Source organism: Schistocerca americana, chromosome X, assembly GCF_021461395.2.
Source record: "Schistocerca americana isolate TAMUIC-IGC-003095 chromosome X, iqSchAmer2.1, whole genome shotgun sequence".
NCBI lineage: Eukaryota > Metazoa > Arthropoda > Insecta > Orthoptera > Acrididae > Schistocerca > Schistocerca americana.
This window is the reverse complement of record NC_060130.1, coordinates 792848809-792871404: the sequence shown is the minus strand read 5'-3', so window position 1 is coordinate 792871404 and position 22596 is coordinate 792848809. Positions and strand designations below refer to the sequence as shown.

At 43.8% G+C, this 22596-nt stretch overlaps 1 protein-coding gene across 1 annotated transcript in view; it reads left to right on the top strand.

The window, feature by feature from the left end:
- Positions 1-22596, top strand: part of LOC124556327 (galanin receptor 2a-like) — a 147319-nt gene that overhangs the window by 5661 nt on the left and 119062 nt on the right. The window contains exon 2 of the mRNA XM_047130298.1: positions 20389-20512. Coding sequence (XP_046986254.1) covers positions 20389-20512 — 124 coding nt within the window. The remainder of the gene's footprint in view (positions 1-20388; positions 20513-22596) is intronic.

Sequence of the window (22596 nt, the reverse complement as noted above, 5' to 3'; positions counted from 1 at the left end):
GTAAGACATATATGCATTCCCTTCACGTGTTTAAGCCAAGTATTACGCACATTTATGCGATCGAGAATGCTCAGTAGCAGCCAGGCTACATGTACATTTAACAATTAAGCGTCAGAAAGAGCATTAGTGATGAAATTGTGGTGTCACCGCCAGACACCACACTTGCTAGGTGGTAGTTTTAAATCGGCCGCGGTCCATTAGTACATATCGGATCCGCGTGTCGCCACTGTGTGATCGCAGACCGAGCGCCACCACAAGGCAGGTCTCGAGATACGGACTAGCACTCGCCCCAGTTGTACGGACGACGTAGCTAGCGACTACACTGACGAAGCCTCGCTCATTTGCAGAGCAGATAGTTAGAATAGCCTTCAGCTAAGTCAATGGCTACGACCTAGCAAGGCGCCATTAGTAACATTGCATGTATCTATGGAGTCTCACTTATATCGTCAATAGCGATGTACCAAGGATGGATTAAAGTTAAGTATTCCAGAAGCTACGTGCTTTTCTTTATAGCATTCATTACGTATCCTGTTACAGATCTATCTCTTGCCTGCTAAACGCGTGCCTTTCGGCTACTTCCGTGGCGTGGCTGTCTTGTTACGCCGCAACAGAAATCATAGGAGGCAATGTTGTGCAACCTTAGTAGGGACAAGATCCGACTATTCGGGAGTAGGATCTTACAATCTGAGACAGTGTTCCGACACTGTCAGTTCTAACAAAAATGATGAACACAAGAGTGTATTCGTGCTCGTATGCTCCACACATCATACCAGTCTTGATAATGGACATCAATTCCGTATAGAATGAAAGTTTTATCATTCAATGTAAGTTGTGAAGAAGACTTTCACGGAGACAATTTGAATAAAAACGCCTTCAGTTACAAAGTTTTTCGTGTTGTATTAAGTTGCACGATACATTCAGTACCCCGTACGATTATCTTCGGGTGTAAATCTCTATACATAATTTATATTTGCTCTTGAGTATCAGGAACTGCATTGTTCCGTTATGAGAAAGTTAGATGTTAGGTTTCGTATTCCGTAAATCGAATGCTTAAATATGTGAGAAAGAGCAGCCAGTTAAAAACTTACCGAACAGGTAAGTGAACTGGGCTGCTGCTGCTGCCTACCAGACACCGGCAGGAGATCCTTAACGCCGGTCGCGTCCCTAATTCAACATCGGCAAAACAAAACTGGAAAGTATTTCATATACCTTAAGATAGGCATCCGAACTTATATCAGATCTTGTAAGCTGGGTTGCCTACCTTAAGGTGCATGAAAGGTTTTTCGGGCTAGTTTTACTTTGCCCATACTTTACGAAAAATTAGCCAAAGGAGATAATTCATAGCGGGGAGAAATGTCATAAAAGTTGATTAACATTCGTTTATTCAATATCACTAAAAGTTCCCCTAAACAACAAGTTCCTACGATTTGTTTTGGCCTTAGAAGTATGGTCATCGCAGAGAGTTGTGGTCTGTCAGTTACTAGCACACGGATTACGGAAACGAGGGTTCCCGCTACCGCAGCTAGAATTCCACTTATTCAAGTTTCTGCTAGACGGATTTAATTGATGCCATCAGAAAACACCTGCAATGGCTAGAGTGCTCCCACTTTCGCACGTAATTCAGGGCACTTGCTACTAGCGCCTCCGCCATCAAGAAATTGAGCGAAAGCATCGTTTCAAATTCATTTTATTTATTGCACATTAAAAAAACTGCTACCTAATATTTTAAAAGCAGGCCGTACATTTTACAGTTTTACATGCAATAATACGTTGTTATACATTACTTGCAATAATTGTGTAGACCAATAAAAATGAGAGTAATAACAATGACTTGCAAAGAAAATTAAATTAGTTTAAGCAATAAAATAATAAATAGTAGTAATTTGGAAGAAAATAGTAGAAAGACAGGAAAGAGACGATCTGGAAACTTTCTTTTACTGTTAAAACAAAATATATCATATAAATTATGCTTCGTGTTGTTGATTTGCAGATGAGAGGTTCAAATGGTTCAAATGGCTCTGAGCACTATGGGATTTAACTTCTGAGGTCGTTAGTCCCCTAGCCGTCCGGAGTGGCCGTGCGCTTCTAGGCGCTACAGTCTGGAACCGAGCGACCGCTGCAGTCGCAGGTTCGTATCCTGCCTCGGGCATGGATGTGTGTGATGTCCTTAGGTTAGGTTAGGTTTAATTAGTTCTAAGTTCTAGGCGACTGATGACCTCAGAAGTTGAGTCGCATAGTGCTCAGAGCCATTTCATTAGTCCCCTAGAACTTAGAACTACTTAAACCTAACTAACCTAAGGACATCACACACACCCATGCCCGAGGTAGGATTCGAACCTGCGACCGTAGCGGTCGCGGGGTTGCAGACTGTAGCACCTAGAACCGCTCGGCCACCCAGGCCGGTGCAGCTGAGAGGGCCTCGATAGAAATATCGAGCCTATCTCACCTGAAGTACTGCATAAAATTATATACTCTTATGCACTGCGCTGAAAAGTATCACTTTTTTGAAATTCCGTAATTGTCTCCCATTGCCACGCAAGTTTGAAATTTGTCTGAAAGGTGCCTACAACCTTCCTCTGTAATGGAGCAAAAGCGTGGGCTATCTGTGACGTCACTCTCGGGCTCGGCGACGGTTCAAACAACAAGGGTCGACACTTGCGAAGAAAAGGCCACAGCTCTGAAGTTCAGGTGAAGTGTAAGGTATGTTAGTGATCAAATTTCACCACAATGTTGCCCGACGCCATCGTGGACGTGACGCACGATTGGAAGGTCGTCACACCCCCTTCTTTTGACGCCTCTGCGGTGGAGGTCAGAACCTCGGCGCCCAGCGCTGAAATTACGCGGTTTTCTTATTAGTGGCTAAGGAATACGTTTAGGACACGCCGCAGCACAGACTCGAGACTAAAAGAAGCCCTCAGGAGATCCCATAAACGGTGTCAATGAAACCACTCCTTGGAGCGTAGTTTCCCGCGGTCGAAAACAACCGTTCACATCTACATGTACATCTACAGCTACATGGTTACTCTGCAATTCACACTTAAGTGCCTGGTAGAGGGTTCATCGAACCATTTTCATACTACTTCTCTACCATTCCACTCTCGAATGGCGCGTGGGAAAAAGGAACACCTACATCTTTCCGTCGAGCTCTGATTTCCCTTATTTCATTGTGATGATCACTTCTCCCTACATAGGTGGGTGTCAACAAAATATTTTCGCATTCAGAAGAGAAAGTTGGTGATTTAAATTTCGTAAATAGATCTCGGCGCAAAGAAAACCGCCTTTGTTTCAGTGACTGCCACCCGCAAATCGCGTATCATACCAGTGACACTCTCACCCCTATTGCGCGATAACACGAAACGAGCTGCCCTTCTTTGCACTTTTTCGATGTCCTCCGTCAATCCTACCTAGTAACCAGCCCACACCGCGCAGCAATATTCCAGCAGAGGACGGACAAGTGTAATGTAGGCTGTCTCTTTAATGGGTTTGTCGCATCTTCTAAGTGTTCTGCCAACAAAGCGCAGTCTTTGTTCGCCTTCCCCACAATATTATCTATTTGGTCTTTCCAATTTAAGTTGCTCGTAATTGTAATCCCTAGGTATTTAGTCGAATTGACAGCCCTTAGATTTGTGCGATTTATCGTATACCCAAAATTTATCGGATTTCTTTTAGTACCCATGTGGATGACCTTGCACTTTTCTTTGTTTATTGCCAATTGCTACTTTTCGCACTATACAGAAATTCTCTGTAGATCATTTTGTAATTGGAATTGATCGTCTGATGATTTGACTAGACGGTAAATTACAGCGTCATCTGCAAACAATCTAAGGGAGCTGCTCAGATTATCACCTAGATCATTTATGCAAATCATGAACAGCAGAGGGCCTATGCTACTACCTTGCGGAACGCCAGGAATCACTTCTGTTCTGCTCGATGATTTACCGTCCATCACTACGAACTGTGACCTCTCTGAGAGGAAATCACGAATCCAGTCACACAACTGAGACGATACTCCATATGCACGCAATTTGATTGATAGTCGCTTGTGAGGAACGGTATCAAAAGCCTTCTGGAAATCTAGGAATATGGAATCGATTTGAGATCCCTTGTCGACAACACCCATTACTTCATGGGAATAAAGAGCTAGCTGTGATCCACAAGAACGATATTTTCTGAATCCGCGTTGGTTATGTATCGGTAAGTCATTTTGTTAAAGGTGAGTCATAATGTTCGAATACAGTATATGCTCCAAAATCCTACTGCAAATTGAGGTCAGTGATATGGATCTGTAATTCAGTGGGTTACTCCTATTTCCTTTCTTGAATATTGGTGTGACGTGTGCTACTTGCCAGTCTTTAGGAAGAGACCTTTCGTCAAGTGAGCGGTTGTATGTGATTGCTAAGAAAGGCGCTATTGTGTCTGCATACTCTGAAAGGAACCTGTCTGGTATACCATCTGGACCGGAAGCCTTGCCTTTTTTAAGTGAGTCAGTGCAATTAGCAACAGAACGACGTTCTTAACAACGCTCGACCCTGTTGACACACCCTCCTCCCCCCCCCCCCCCCCCCCACTCCGTACGACTCGACCCTACTCTAAGGATACAGTGGGGCTGCAACCCCTTTGAACGTTTTCTGACCCCTTTGGGGTGTAGTGCGACCGCAGTTTTTGCTCTGACATACAGGTTGGAACTACTAGGGACACCTAAGGGGTGTCAGAGGGGTTGCCTAACATCAGGAGGGAGAACAGCAGTCAGCGCCATTTAGCTGAACCGGTGTCAATGTCTGTGACAGGTACATTTTTAACGCTCCCAACAAAAGTGCTTCCGTGGCACAGAGAATGTCGACGAACTGGCGGGTGTTAGAGGAACCCTTTGCCATTTTACTCACGCACACGTCAATGTTGCACCCCTCCCTGATATCGCCACAGGAGAGCGCGAAACAGGAGTGCTGGAAAAGCATAAACACCCTTTGCTGCTTCGGATCACTTTCAAATTCCGTCGAATGGTTTTGATCGATTCCTAGTGTTTCCACCCTGTATATCAGAGCAAAAAGTGCGGTTATACCACAGTCAAAAGGGTTCAGATCAAGTTCAGTGCGGCTGCAGCCCCACGATGACCTTAGACGAGCGCTGGATCGGCCGCGGAGTGTCAGCAGTGTCCACTGTTGTCAAGAATGGCGTCCTGATACTCGTCGCACTGCGAACTGTCGTTTTCGCCGGGAATCAGCGCCCCAGGGAAGGGATGGTTTTATTGATGCCTTTTATGCTATCTCCTGAGGGCTTTTGTGTCGATTCTCAGCGACGGTATGTCTGAAAAGTTTTCCTCAGCCACCCATCAGAAAATGGTTCAAATGGCTCTAAGCACTATGGGACTTAACTGCTGAGGTCATCAGTCTCCTACACTTAGAAATACTTAAACTTAACTAACCTAAGGACATCACACACATCCATGCCCGTGGCAGGATTAGAACCTGCGACCGTAGCAGCAGGACGGTTCCAGACTCCCATAAGAAAACCCTGATGTCAACGCTGGGCGTCGCGGTTCTGACGTCCCTCGCAGAGGCGTCAAAAGAAGAGGTAAAATGTGGATGAGAGGTGGTGTGACGATTTTCTCATCATGTGGTGTTGGGCAGAATCGTGGTGAAATTTGGTGCTAATATATCATAAATCCACCTTACACCCCACATGAAATTCATCCGTCACATTGGCGGACAGTTACAGGGCTTCGAAAAAGTGGTACCTTTTTGTGCAGTGTATTACTAAATGAAATACATCATGAGATATTATGTGTGTATTTGTTTCTATTCTCTGTGAATTAGTACTACTTGTTACATATTTTAAGTTACTATATAGGGCATATTCATTGCACTGTTTTGTGTTACTGTATCTAGACTCAAATCTGCATGTTGCATGTGTGCTGTTATGTTGTATGTTTGTGAGCATGGTCTGTTTTCCTTAACCGATGCCATAGCTGGCAGGGGAGCCTCGGAACTTAAAATTCGAGCCTCGCCTCTCCTTATAGCGCATTCTTTATATGCAATGCTTGCCTCATTGTTTACGTTAGTCATTACCCTTTACACTGTTTAGGTATCATGTTTAAAGCGCAGTTTAGAAACGTGACATATCACGTGCTATGTCTGCATTTCTTATAATCACCATATTTATGTATTTTAGGCATTACGCGTCTGGCCGTCGTAAGCCAGTATGCCTCTGCTCTCTGGCTGATAGTGACGTCATTGGACAAAGTCCGCAGAACCACACACAAAGCTCCTGCTGGTGTGGTGCCAAAATCGCTCGAGATTCTGAGCAGTATGCTGCTCTGTCCTCGACTCACTATGTTTTCTATAGGTCACTAGACACAGGCGGTACACCCATGCATTTGCTGCACAGTATGCTACGGTTTCAAAGACAGTTTTGTAAAACGTTCGTAGCGTCCTGAATGTAGTCTGTAATGTGTGGTGTTTAGCCTTGCAAGATCGTGCATCACTTTTGTCGCTTTATCAATTGTCAGTCTGATATCTACATTGAAAATAAGTCGTTCGTCAATATGTATTCCGAGATGTCGTGTTGCTTTTTTCTTCTTGATGTTAATGTCATCCAGTTCAATAATTGTGTTCCGTTTTAATGGCCCTTTGAGTAATAGACATACTGTTCTGTTTGCCGTTATTGTGAGTTACTTATGCTTACGAGAAATTGTGTAGTTTTGTTTTCTAAATGTACTCATAAGTTCGCTGATACGACTAATAAGTCATCCACGTAAGTGATTACTCCGTTTGCCCTGTCAGCCGCATTCAAGTTGTTTGGGTGTGGCTCGGTAGACATTTTCTTGACTACTTTCTGGTGTCCTACTTCCCACTCTGCTGTCTTATTTTTGCAGTCATCTATTAAGCTGTTATACAGGACAGCTGGTAGTTGCATCTCCCTCAACAAAGCGAACAACTCAGGTCACCAAATTTTATCTAAAGCACCTGCGATGCCGACTAAAATTGCAACTCAATACGAGAGTTGTCCAGAAAGTAAGTTCCGATCGGTCGCTAAATGGAAACCACAGTGAAAATCAGAAACATTTTATTTGCAAGACTTAGCTACACTTTCCAGATACTTCTCTACACAGTCGCCGCTCCTACTTAGACGTTTGTCGTAGCGTTATACCAAATTTCCAACACCATCGTCATAGAAGGCAGCCGCCTGTGCTTTCTGATAATTCTCTATGCTGGTCTATAGCGCGTAGCTTGCGCTCAAGTGTTGTCTTCGTATCCAGCGTTTCATGTGAACAGAGACGATACTCAGGACGAGCCAATTAGGGCTGTGTTGTGGGTGATCGAACACTTCCCATCGAAACGACTGCAGGAGCGTCTTCACTGCCCCTGCAGAGCGCGGCTGAGAATTGCCATGAAGAAGGATGTGCGTGGCAGTTGTGTTAGGTGGGCTGCATTCATTAAGGCGAAGCCTCTCAGCGGCCCCCCCTACTTGGCGTGAGACATCGTTGTTCTAGGCACCTTTACTCGCTCACAGTGCGCTCACAACTGAAAAGAGCGTCTTGAGGCGATCGACGGTCATACTAGAGATACCACCCAACACACCTGAGGAAAGCTTCATCGGGTTTTCGCTGTGGTGTCCATTTCACGACCGATCGGAACTAACTTTTTGGACAACCCTCGTATTTATCGTTTGACCTGTATATTACTTCAAAAGCAAGGTTGACTGCATCGTCGACTGATCTTTGCCCTAAAACCATACCACTGTGGAATTAACCCATAAAGTTGCCTGTGTGACTGTAGTCGACTGCAGAGGAGCCACCCATGTACCGTTACTAATGTGTTTAGGAGGCAGATTGACCTGTATGTTTTGGGATCAGTTGGATCCCTCTTCTCTGATTTCTTAATAATGACCACGTTGGCTGTTTTCCAAAGAGCAGAGACTCTTCCTTGCGATAACAAACCATTTAGCATGTCCGTTAAAAAGGGGGTAGTCCATGGGACAGTATTTTTTAGTGTTTCCGAACGTATTCCATCCGAGTCGGACACCTTTCTGTTTTTAAGCCTAGTTATCGCAAGCGCTACCTCTACCTCTTCATGGGTGAAACTGATGGTAATCCCGTCATTTGAGTAAAAACTGTTCACTTGGTCACATAGACCTATATAGTGTTAATGGTCGTGTGTTTGCTCGTCATCAGGGAGGAGCTTGCTCATCAGATACTCTGCCAGGTATCGACCGTGCCTTGTCATTGTACAGTCTGCCCGTTTTAATGTTGACAGAACTGTTGGCGTCCTAATTCGTTCTGTCTGTAACTTAAACTGCTTCCCATATATGCTATTTTGTCGTTGTATTTTAACAAACTTGTCCCAACGGTCTCGTCTTGTTCTATTTAATTCTTTTTGTATTTTTGTTTCTCGTCACGATACGGTTCAATTCTGGCTTGTGCTGTCTTAACTCTTTGGTATTATCTTCTTTTGTCACGTGAGTCTTTCCGTAGTCTTGTCAGCTCTGTAGACCATGGCAGTTTGTTTCCGTCAGGCGTTCGCTTGTGGAATGGCTGCTGACTGCACTCTTTGGAGTAAGTCTGTTAAAACATGTGTTTTCAATTGGGTTTACGTAGAAGTAATCGCTGATGTTGTGAGGTCGCAGTGTGCGTGTTCATGTATGTGTCAGCGTGAATGATTATGGCATTGTGGTCACCGTGTGTTGCTTTGTCAAGTACTTCCCATTTTTTATGTTAGCTAGTGAGTTTTTGTTTGCTAGTGATATGCTTACATCACTGACGCCTCTAGCGTCACCACAAAATGTTAGTGCCTGTCCTGCCTTGTTTAATACAAAGAGGTTGCACTCATTTATGATGGCAGCTATTATTTATCCTCTAGTATCTGTTCTACAGCATACCACAGCGTAGATCGGGCGTTAATGTCTGCGAGTATAAGTAATCTTCTAACTACATAAAATTGAGCAACATCTGTGATTAGATCTGCAAAAGGTTCAATGTTGTAAGAGTACTGTGCGTACATCTATGTCATAACCTCTGTATCGCGACCGCGAGTGATTTCAGTTGTGTCTATGTGCTCTGAATACAGCTGTGTAACCTTTGTTACGGTGAAAGTCGTGTTTGTTATCACTATAGCAGTCTTTGCGTCTTTGGCCACTGTAACTGTCATGCAATGTCTTTGGAGCCCTGAAATTTTTCAGTCACCCATATATTGTTCTTGGAGACAGAGTACACCCGCTTCTACATCGACCAGAAGCCTATTAAATTATATGCCTATTGATCGACTCCTTATACAGTTTAATTGTGTTATCTTTAGGGTGGATATTTCGTGTAAGCGAAACAAAGTACTTGTAGACTTTCTTTAAGTTCAAGCCTTCTCTCCTCCGTGTGCATGGTGCTCTCAGGAGGTTGCAGAGTTTATGCTTGTCGGTTAGGTGCTATACTGTCTGGTGGATCGTACGCTCTGTCTGCTCAGTGGTCGGTTAGCATATTTTGTGGTACTGTGAGGCCGTTTGGATGACTGAGATGTGTAACTAAGTGCAGAGCAGTTCAATGGTAAGGAAAACGAGTGCAAAAGTAGTTTCTCACCTGACAGGCTCCAGCTACTTGCTACACTCTCCTCATCTGTAGATGGAAGGCCTGGGATGGCGATTAGCAGAGACATAACATGGCTAACACCGTTCGCCGAGCCTTAGATTCGTTCCGCTTCTATTTCGACGAGGACTTACGCAGACTCCCTGTTCCGTTACCACGTTCATATTTTTTCCTACTGTCTTATTCTAATTTTGACAGTTATTACTGATTCCAAAGTTTTTTATTAATAGAGGCGATATTTTGCCGACAAAACAATATCTCGTTTGACATTACGTTCACAACCTCATAAGCATAAATAAATTAATGTATGACACTATTTCAGAACATGTGATACCTTGTCATTCCCAAGTGGTGTTTCAGCAGAGATATTACGCAGTATTTTCCTCTCCAATTGTATCCCTTCACATGTCGTCTTCAGAAAATGGTTTCAGGTCGCTAAACTCACCTCTTTGTTCCTTCGATCTGTCCTGCCTTGTCGGATAAATAATCTTTTCACCACGATTTCGCTAGTGCATGCATTCGACACATATATTGAACATGCCTCGTCTTCCCCTCTCTGTGTCTACCACTTCCTACCTCTGTCCACCTCATCCTCCCACCTCTACCTGTCTCTCACCTCCTTCCCAATATCTCTGTCCGTTCATCTCCTTCTCCCCTCCTCTTTGTTCATTTCTTCCAACCTTTCTCACTGACATTTCTTCCTCCCCTCCCTTTGATGATGTCCTCCTCACCCTCTCTCTTTCCATCTCTACATCCCCCTCTTCCTTTTCCAACTGCCCACTACGCCTCTACACCTTCCACCTTCCACCTGCCTCATGCATCTCCCCTTCCTCCCCTCTCTCTGTCCATTTCCTCCTCCACTACGCTCTGTCCATCTACTCCCCTATCCATAACAACCTGATTCCATTCATGCTCATCAGCACATGTAGCCCACGCTCTACAGTTCGATAAGGCCAGTTCTACTCCCACAACATGCATGTCATGCATAGCAAGCTACATGTCAGGGACTTTAAAACATTTATTAGCCCCTGACCTGCAGGCCACCATGCAAAACAGGTCAATAAAGGAGGCCGACACTATCCCCACACAACACACCTGTCACCCAGGGCAGTTTACATGAGGGAGAACGGAAAACTACTTATTACCCCTGACATGCAGGCTGCCTTGCAAAGCAGGTTGATTTGGCAGGCTGAAATTGTTGCCACACAACATGCAAGTTGTGCAGGGCAGCCCTTATGCCAGGGGCTGGGAAAAATATGCCCATATCTCCACTCCTATTGGAGCTAGGAGTTTATAAGCCACATAGTGCTGATAATCGTGAGACCTGCCATTTCTTTGCCAAATTTGGTTGAAATACATCCAGGGGTTTATGAAGAGATCCTGTCCATGCACTTTGTTTTATATATAGAGTGTAACAAGTACAGGTGCAGATATTTCTATTGGTGCCTGAGGACAGTGTACTGAATAATATTACATCAGTATTTACATCATTTGCAGACTAACGATTGTAGCTATAACAAATCACACACTTTTGGTTGGTTGGTACTTCCATGTATGTGTGTCAATATCAAGGCATTAATGCTTATTTTCTTCTGTGCAGCAGGTCAGGTGTTGAAGTGTGGACAAATGCATGCAAAACAGTTATTCTATACCAACAAGTGTAGTCCACATTGTGGTGCACTTACGACCATGCAGAAAACATTAGGTCATAAAGTTTGTGACGTGTTTGTGTGAAGACTCTGACGCATCTCACTGACATGCGTATATGTATTAAGGTACGACATACAAAAATATCTGCACTTATACCCATAACACGTGGCAAACAGGTCAATAAATTCATGCCTGGAAGTCTCCACTTTGCCCACTAAAATGATTCTATTCATGATGCTACCACTTGAAGTAATAATAATAATAGGCTTCATATTTCAGTTACTCTAACCCGACCATGGAAACTGACAATAGCCAGAAGAGCTCCCCCTTACCGTATCCAATAACGACACCAGCAGGGTTCGACACAATGGTCAGTCGGTAACGATGGTTCCACCAGGGTCTGTGGATGGAGTATATGAGTTTTATTTGGAAACTAAACATGTTAAAACTTTGATTGAAAAAAATCTTGGTATTAGCATACGGTGGCGATCAGTGTAGTGAAAAACATGTTGCTTTCGAAACACTCGAGATTTCAGGAAGTGTTCACCATGACCACAACGTTAATGGAAATACGGCAGGGTACAGGGACGGCTCCAAAACTGACTAAGACAAAGTTTCGCAGCTAACGTCTCAGCAGCACAATCGATAACAAAATTAATGTACACGTAGCTCAAATAATTTCTGTATAGTTATTAAGCCCTGGTGACGTGACTTACACGTCTCCACCACTTAATATTATAGACTGTGAACGACGTTGCTTTTGCAGTTTGCAGACAGATTTGCTTTAGCTGCGAATACAACTGCAAGAGCTGTAAGATAAGGCAGCAGTCTAGTTATCGGCAGGAAGACTGCAACCTTGGCTGTAATTTTGGAGGAATACAATGAACTTTTGTTTGTCAATGTGCAGTCGCCAAATTTTTTCTGACTCTGTTTTCATTCATAGCCGTCTATTATTAACAAGTATTACTAAACGTAACGGATAAGAAATTTCTGCATAAATCTTATATCGTATTTCTGGCTTTATTTCAGCTCCTTTGTTACTATTATACGTATGTGGAGCTTTTCACTCTGCAAGTTGCGACTTTTATTTCCAGTGCTCTGTAAAGTCCAAATTTCGCTTTAACCATTTGTTGTGATACCAAGCATTGTTGCTTATGTAAAAGAGCGTAAGGAAACATTAACGTACTTGGAAAATGAAAACTTCGCTAAGAGTAATTGATCTACTAACGCTACTGTGAGAAGGAGATATGATAGCAATCACGTGTTCCTCTCCTACGCCACACAGCTAGGCAATGACAAGCAGCAGTCCCCCTTTTTGTAGTCTGTTTCAGACTGCAACTCCCTGTTGCCATCGCACGCTGAATTGTTAAAATATTACGACCACAGCCTACCACGATATTGCATGCCGCCTGGTGAGTTGGGCGATGTGACGCAGCATGTTAAGTAAAAAGAGGAGCAGGAACGAATGGAGAATTATTCTAGAGACGATACGAGCTGCAAATGGAGAAATCCACTGACATAAGCGACTTTGAGAATGAACAGATTGTTGTGGCCCGACGCCTGGAAACGATAATCTCTCAAACGGCGAAGATGGTCAGCTGTTCGTGTGTTACTGTCGTGAGCATCTACGGAAAGTGATTGAAAGGCAGCGAAGCCAAGAGTATTCGTCAAGCTTTTGGACAACATTGCCTCATCACAGAACGTAGGGTCGACGGTTTGACCGCTCTCTGTAGTAGGACAGGCTTTCTAAAGACACGTCGATCGACGAAATCGGGTGAACCCTTTAGATTTTGGAAATTCGTTTCTGGGTGTTCAAATGGTTCAAATGGCTCTGAGCACTATGGGACTTAACATCTATGGTCATCAGTCCCCTAGAACGTAGAACTACTTAAACCTAACTAACCTAAGGACATCACACAACACCCAGCCGTCACGAGGCAGAGAAAATCCCTGACCCCGCCGGGAATCGAACCCGGGAACCCGGGCGTGGGAAGTTTCTGGGTGTTACTTGTATAATTTACAGTCAGATACTAAACTATAAACTAATAAAGAGATTGAAAATCTGATTACACCATCAGAATCGTCGTGCAAATAATGGTAATGTACATGTTTCTTTTTGAGGCATCATGATTCCTCTGCCCACTATTAATTTCTATATGAACTGTGAAATGTCTGCCATTATGGTCTCACAAAGTCTGCCATCTTTGGCTCTGCCGGCGTACAAGTCTCTTTCATCGACACAGGATCACCAAGGAATTCCCAGCCACGTGCTCGATGGACCACGTGGTCCGGCCGTTATGTGCCATGACGCGCTTGCTAACGGGCCGCGCGTTGCCGAGCGGCCCGAGCGGTGGCCGCCAACTCTGAACTTAGAATATTTCCAGGGCGCCACAACTCAGCCCGTTACCTCACAACAGTCGCCCCTTACGAGATCCCATGTTTACCCAACGACATCGTCAATAACGATTGCAGTGGACACAGGACCATCGAGATTGGGTCGTGAATCGATGGAAACGTGTGGCCTGATCGTATGAATCACGTTTCTTGTTAAGTGAGGTCGATAGTCGCGTCTAGATACACCATCATTCTGCGAACAGTTACTCGAAACATGCGCCGAGCCACGGACGCAGGCCGGTGGGAGCAGTATTGTGCTATGGGGGACATTTATCTGGGCTTTCACGAGATTTGTCGTAGTAATCGAAGGCACCAAGGCAACTGTTTACTATGTGAACGTTATTGCGGACCACCCGAATCCGTTTATGTTTGATGTCTTCCCCGAAGGCGGTGATGTCTTCGAGGAGGATAGCCGTTCGTGTCTCAAGGCCGGAATCGTCTTACAGATTTGGGGAGAATGGTAGTAAGCTCGTGGTGATGTCCTGGCCACCAAATTCACCCGATCGGAACCCGATGGAACACATGTGGGACGCCATTAGGCGCCGTATTCACGTCCACAAACCACAGGCTCGTAATTCACAGGAATTGCGTGACCTGTGAGTACTCATCTGATGCCACATACCTCCGGAAGCCTACCAAGAACATGTGGAACTCGGCCACAAAGAACTGCAACTGTGACGCGTTCCAGAGTTGGACTAACATGCTGTTAAGTAGATAGTCGTAATGTTTTGGCTCGTCAGTGCAATTTATTTCTAAACATAGGATATATACGGAATGGAAATCAACATTGAAAAATGAAAAGTGATGCGCATATCAAAACGTGAGAAACACTTGAAGATAACTGTTGACAATCGGGAACCGGAAAATGTGAATCAGTTCAAGTACCTGGGAAGTTTTATCACAAAGGATGCCGACTGCACCAACGAAATCCAAGCAAGAATCGCCATGGCCAAAGCTGCTTTCAACAAGAAGAGGACTCTGCTGACCAGCAACTTGAGTTTGGCATTGAGGAAAAAACTGATAAAGTGCTACAAAAAAAAAAAAAATGTTCAAATGTGAGTGAAATCTTATGGGACTTAACTGCTAAGGTAATTAGTCCCTAAACTTACACACTACTTAACCTAAATTATACTAAGGACAAACACACACACCCAAGCCCGAGGGAGGACTCGAACCTTCGCTGGAACCAGCGGCACAGTCCATGACTGCAGCGCCTGAGACCGCTCTGCTAATCCCGCGCGGCATAAAGTGCTACATTTGGACCATTGCACTGTATGGAGCAGAGACATGGACCATGAGAAAGATGGAGAAAAAATACTTAGAGAGCTGTGGTGCTGGAGGAGAATGGAAAAGATCAAGTGGACAGATCGCATAGAAATGACGATGTACTGCGAAGAGTAGGAGAGAAGAGAAGTATTTTACCTACAATTCTTCAGAGAAAGACCAACTGGATTCGACATGTACTTACACACGAGGGACTCATACATGATGCCATCGAAGGGAAACTCAGAGGAAACGCAGGACGAGGAAGAAGAAGAAGTCAACATCTGGACAACTTGAAAGATGGAAGAAGATACAACAGACTGAAGGAAGAAGCTGAAGACAGGGAACAGTGGAATCAGAAATTCTCCGTACGAAGACATGGACCTGCCACTAGGCAATTACTGCATAATAATAATTATTATTAAACGTAGCAACAGCGGCTTGAAATGGGATTCAGTATGGTTAGCTATAATTGTCATTTCATCTTCGGATATAGTATTAATTTGCTGCGAGTGCTTTATGCCTAAGAAAAAAAAATTCTAAGTTATTCGAAAGCTGAATTTTTTTTTAATAACGAATATCTCTTTTTTAAAGGTTTGTCGTTAAATTTCATACGTCAATAACTCTGAAGTACTGGCGTAGAAGGAAATGAATGTGAGGAAAGAAAATCACGATGTTTCCTGCTCTTCGGAGATGACATTTCTTAAATAAATTATTATACTTCACTAAATTTCATGATATCCTAAGCAGTTAAGCGAGACTATCATCAGGTATATTTGTAAAAGATAAAAGCCTGGTGTTATTCCTGATGAAATATACCATTACGTCAACGTGTAATATCATCTAGAACGTTTTGAACAAGGTGACAATGCACAGAACAGCGAAGATAATCCACTGCAACCACATTTCAGAAACAAGGAACGGTTACATCTGTTCTCGCCTAAAAATATTCAGAAGTTATAAACAACACTAAAGATGTCGCAATGAGTGGAGGTCGAATAAGAAGCGTGAAATTGATGTCAGACCGAAGTTTAAAACCGGAGGAAATCTTTCATATATGGAATGTTAATTCTTACAGAATCCGGCAAGGAAGAGTAAAAAATGTGTAATTTTTTGTGATTACTATGGAAATTAAAAACATAAATCAAACACACTCGCGTTCTACACAATTGGCGACTATGGTAGTCAGATTGTAGAACTGGAACTGGTTGTGAAATTAGGTTTCTTTTACAGCCATTCAGGAATATTATTGCAGCTGTTGATCATAGCTTACGACAATAAACAGCAAATTTACATGTGTCCTAGTTCGTTTATTTAGTACTGCCACCTCAAACTGCGTTTCTTTAAAACCGCTGCAGTTAAATGAGAATAACCTTCAATTACAGAGCGTACCGTGAAAGAAAGGAACATATAGTATCGACATCAGTGCATGCCCCCTTATGTGACTGAAGATGTTTAGTCTCCTGTTGGTAAATCATGCCGAAGGAAACTATTCACACGCTTCACCAGTGAGCAAAACAGCTGTCTTCTTCGTTTTTCTGCCTCTTTTCCGCAGTCACAGTTGTACAAGTAACATAGGTAACAAACCGTCTTTTGTGACAATAATATGAGTCCTATTTGGTCATACGCGTTTCGGTTTGTTTTAAAGCATCTTCGGTTGCCACTGTAACAATATGGTTTTTCTTACAAATCTGTTTGCCACGATCGTTAACAGTTCTCATGTTTTAAATTACTACTAATAAAGTCTTACATTTTTATTATTTCTCAAGGTTTTCTTGTTTCTTACTTCATTCCTAATATTCTTCTACACATGTGTGTTCGATTTTTATAAACTACATTTCACTGACGTGAAATATGTTTTCCTTTTCATTTACTTTGTTTTGACGATGCTGGATGCGATCGTCTTTTGTTTTATTTTGGTAATTGTGGAAGAGTATACGCACTACTACTTTTAAATAAGCATTAGGGGGCGGTGTGTTATGTCCTAACTTGTGTGAGTGTGCGCGAGTGTGTGCGTGTGTTTGTGTTTATGTCTGTAATATTATTTCTGTGGTGGCTAGGAGGTTGCTGTTTATCTACTAAATGTTTTATTACATTAAATAACGTTTGGTTGCTAATGTTTGTCTTGTCGTTTATTATGTGTTTCTTTTCTGTGACTGAAGTTTGAATTTAACAGCTTTCTTATAGTGTTAAGAGATGTTTCTTGTTACAGAATCTTATTGTTTTAATATATTTTTCTGTTGTGAAAGGGTGGTGGTTTTCTTGTCGGAGGTGTTCTGCAAATGTTGAAAGCTGGTGTGGTATTTCCATGCTCTTTTATGTTCTTCAAAAATTATTTCAAATGTTCTGCTAATATTTTATAAGTAAGTGACATCACAGCTGTCATCCTGAAGTTGGTAAATACCAGAATTTTTTTATATATGCAGTGTCATTTTTCTTCTTTAAACACGTCTGTATTGAGCTATTACTTTGGTAGGTTAGTTTTGTTCATTTGTTTCTTAAGTATGTTGCCAACTTCGTGTACCAGTTTGTTTTCATATGTAGGTGTGTACCAGCTTGTATTCTGAGCTTGTGTCGTGTCCTTGTTGTGAGTAGCGGTGCTGTTGGTGTGCATGTTTTGGTGAGCGTTGTGTGTCACTGGATTTGTGTTGTGTTATGCTTTACTTCTGGTTCAGATTTTTTTGTGTTCATGTCTTTCTAGATTTTCTTATTCAGTTTTGTAACTACAGATTCTTGGTATCCATTATTTTTTACTATTTGAGTTATTATGTCTAGCTCCTTACGGCAATTGTGTTTGTCCAGTGTTACTATGTCTAATTTGTATTTAATATGAAAATAACATTATACTTGAAACCCCTATGTAATGTTAAGTTGCTGAATTGCGCTAAATTGCGAGATTTTGTACAATCAGTTCTCCATAACTTGTGAATATTTGAAGAAAGGCATAGTTATGAACCACCAAGCGCTACTGATAAAATAAACCTGTAACCGCCACAAGGCTGGATCGAAAAGATGATCATCAGACAACACAAAATTATTTTCTGCAACTTTTATGGTATTATTTTTACCATTCCATCAATAAAAAGAAAATAAAGACCCAATTTATGTCACTGTTGTCAAAAGTAAAATGTATTAAAGCAGTCTGTATTCAGGTTCCACGCTGCTATGTGGAGTGCGTACAGCGTGCACTAAACATAGCAGCATGTAACATGAGTGTAGACATTGTGCTAAGATTATTTAATAGTATTAAAGCATTTTATGTTTGACAACAGTGACACAAGGTGTTTTTTACTTTATTTTTGTTGACGCCACATTAAGAATATTACCATACCGCCTCCTGCAAGTACACTCACCTTCAGATAGAAAAACCAGAACACCTTGAAAGACTAAAGAGAGGACGTTCATATTCACAGGACATGTACATTAGTATGGTCTGCAGAAAGATTAGCATTTGAGCCACGTCGGCCCGCGGGTTCAAGGCCAACATCTATATCGCGGCGCAACACCACCTACCGGTAAAATGTGCCTGCGGCTCTCGTTGTCGCTATAAATTACCGAACCTAATTGATCAGAGTGACTTGAGCAGATGCGCAGAGTGCCTCGCAGACGCATGCGCGAATCGTACCGTCAAATCAGTGAGTTTGAAACAGGGCGCATTATTGTCATGAGAGAACGTGATGGATCCACCCGGGAAACTGCTGCTTGTGTGGGATGAAGTGTTTCGGCAGTGCAACGGGTGTGTCCAGAATGGTTCATGGAAGGCCATAGAACACAACAAGAGGAGTCATGTCGCACCACCCAAACCATCTCCCCCTCCCCCCCCTCCCACGCTCCCCCGCAAGACGATCGACACCTCATCCGAATTGCATTGCAGAACAGATCTGCGTCCTCGTCGGATCTGGCGCGCCGGCCGCTGTGACCGAGCGGCTCTAGGCGCTTCCGTCCGGAACCGCACTGCTGCTACGGTCGCAGGTTCGAATCCTGCCTCGGGCATGGTTGTGTGTGATACCCTTAGGTTAGTTAGGTTTAAGCAGTTCTAAGTCTAGGGGACTGATGACCTCAGATGTTAAGTCCCATAGTGCTTAGAGCCATTTGAACCGTTCTGGATCTGGCGTAACAGTGGAACAGTGGAACACACCGTTCACTTCATGGGTGTCAGTCCGTCGCCGTTTATTACAGCACGGGTTACATGCATGTCGTCCACTTCTCCGTGTACCTGTGACGAATGTGCAGAAACAAGCTAGACGACAATGGCGTATGGTGTATGGAACGACGTCGCTGGGGACAGGAATGGCATCAGGTGCTGTTTTCGGACTAACCCACGTTCTGTTTGTTTGAAAATGATGGGCGCATTTTGGTTCGCCACAGACAGGGAGAGCGGCATCATAGTGACCGCATTCGCACAAGACATACAGCGCCAACTCAGAGCCTTATGGTGGGGGGTGCTCTTGGATACAACCACAAATCACAGTTCGTGCGTGTCCACGGCACTGTGACCAGTGTGACGTACGTTAATGACATCCTACGGACCGTAGTCATACCCTTTCTGCACAGCACCCCAGATGCCATTTTTAAGCAAGACAATGCACAACTGCTCGTTGCTGTACGAGTACATACCTTCTTGGTGTCACAAGATGTCAACCTTTAACTTTGGCCCGCCAGATCACCCCACTTGTCGCCAATGTGTGGGATATGGTAAAACGACAGGTGCAGTGCTGTGACGCAATGCCAACCACCACAGATGAACTTCTGAACCAGGTGAATGCAGCATAGATGGCTATACCACGGGTCGCCATTCGCACCCTACACTCGTCGATGCCATCGCGCATGGAACAATGATGATGATGATTGGCTTGTGGGGCGCTCAACTGCGTAGTTAACAGTGTCCGTACAAATTTCCAATCTTTTCACTGTTCTGTCGCACAACTTCCCCGAATGATGAAATGATGAGGATAGCACGAACACTCAGTCCCAGGGTGGAGAAAACCCCCGACCCGGCCGGGAATCGAACCCCAGACCTCGTGATCCAACGCCAGCAACCCTAGCTACTAGATCACGAGCTGCAGAGGCATGGAACAAGTTATCAGTGGCCATGGCGGACCCTGTGCCTACTAAGCAGCAGGACGCATGCTGAACCGAGGTGACTGCAATGCTAATCATTTCTGCAGAACATACTAATGTACATGTCCTGCGAATATGAACGTCCCAGCTCTTGTCGTTCAAGTTGTTCTATTTTTTCTGAACATGAGTGTAATTTTATGATAGACTATTCCAGAGTATTTTTGTGGTTTGCCTCAGCTGCTGAAGGCAAATGCTGGAGTAGTTCCTTTGGAAAGGATAAGGCCGATTTTCCTCCCTGACCTTTCCCAATCCGAGTTTTTGTTCCTCTCTGATGACCTCACCAGCGACGAGCTATTAATCCTTAGTCGTACTTCTTCAATGCGTGTTCCAAACGAGAGCCCCAGGCAACTCTCAGAAGTGCAGATGTGTAACGCTACCGCGGGCGTGCGCAGGTTCCTGGTGATCGTGTTCCCGATGAAGTCGCGCTCCTACTGCACGCTGCACAACTGCCGACGCGCAGTGCTCGCCATTTGGCTGCTGGCGCCTCTGCTCACCGTTCCTGTGCTTCTAACCAAGGTAAGCTCATCTCCACTCTGGCACCTCACATGCCTACCTTACTGTCACATCACGATATTCGTATTGCAAGGCTTTAGTGGTGTAAAACACTAATCTTCCATTAGCCGCCAAGCTGAAATCTAGCAAAAAGATTATGACCACCTGTTTAATAACGTGTTGTTCCACGTTTCAAACACATTACAATAGAGATTCTGCTTGGCAGAAGTGTGTAGCACCAGATGTCTATACACAGGTCAAGCAATTCCCACAAATTATGGGATGGTGTTAACGGGCACGCAGCTGGCACCCGACATCATTTCTGTTGGGTACAGATCAGGCACATCTGTTGGCAAAGACATCAATGTGAGTTCATTATAATTCCCGTCAAACACTATAGAACGACTTTGGCGTTCAAATAACTTCCAGGAAATCAGCCAGGTAACACTTTGAGCGAACGCCGATATTTCGGCGGTAGAACACCCCGCCATTTTCAAGGCAAACTGCAACGGACAGGCGACGTACATGCAAATTTTAAACTTCGGTTCTCGGACTGATGCAGGAAAGATAACACACACACTGAACACTAGTGCCACCAAAGATGACCAAAGTCAGAGATGTCGATAGTGAGACTACGAACTCGCAGGTGAGGTAGCATTGACTCTGCCCCTCTGTTTTTTGACAAGGAAGAGAGCCGGATTCCAAACAGAGTTTAAACAAAAACCTCCATCCCTGTTAACGAGGTTGCTCGCTAATGTAATCTCAACTGTCTCCTTAATAACACTGTCCCAATAGCTGGAAGTGCATGCCAATATCTCGGTGTTATTATATAACATGGGGTGATCAGTATCCAAGCAATGTTCGGCAATAGCGGGTCTACTTGGCTGCTGTAACCGTGTGTGTCGTTTATGCTCAGTACATCGGCCGTCCACGGTCCTGATAGTTTGACCAATATATGCCACGCCGCAGCTACAAGGAATGCGATATACACGCGCCTTACGCATACCAAGATCATCCTTAACAGAACTCAAAAGCACTCTAATTTTAGATGGAGGTCGGAAAACACATTTCACATCGTATTTCCGTAAAATACGACCGATCTTGTTGGAAGTGTTTCCTACGTAAGGCAAAAAGGCAGTAGACTTAGGTGTCGACTCAGAATTATCATCAGACACCCGATGTACAGTTGGTCGATAGCGCAACGCACGTTCAATCTCTCTATCACTATAACCATTTTGATGAAATGTAACTTCAAGATGGGACAGCTCAGCTGGCAAAGTCTCAGCGCCAGAAACGACATGTGCCCTGTGTACCAAGGTACAAGTACCCATTCACGCTGAGCCGGATGGTGACAACTATTAGCCTGTAAGTACAAGTCTGTGTGAGTACGTTTCCTGTGCACTGCATGTCCCAATGATCCATCATCCTTCCTCCTAACCAACACGTCACGAAAGGGAAGGCAACCATCCTCTTCCCCCTCCATAGTAAAACGAATGTTCGGGTGGATCGAGTTCAGATGTCCTAGAAAGGCATTCAAATACTCCTTACCATGAGGCCAAACAACAAAGGTATCATCAACATATCTCAAGAAACAGGTGGGTTTCAAAGGCGCCGACTCCAATGCACGTTCCTCGAAGTCTTCCACAAACAAATTGGCAATCACAGAAGACAACGGACTACCCATCGCAACTCCATCTGCCAGCTCGTAATACTGGTCATTGAAAAAAAAGTAAGTGGAAGTCAACACATGGCGAAAGAGATTGGTTAATTCAGCACCAAACCTAGCCTCAATTAACCGCAACGAATCAGACAGAGGAACACGAGTGAAGAGAGAGGCCACATCAAAACTCACTAAAATATCAGAGTCATTCAACCGCAGTCCCTCCAAACGACGTAAAAAAATCGTCTGAGTTCCTGATATGATGTTCACACCGACCTACTTGTGGACTCAACAGAGAAGCAAGATGCTTGGCTACACGATATGTCGGAACGCCGATATTACTCACTATAGGACGGAAAGGGACCCCCTTCCTTGTGAACCTTCGGAAGGCCATATAACCTAGGGGGAAAGCACTAAAGGTGTTAAGACTCTTGATAGTGTCCTGCGA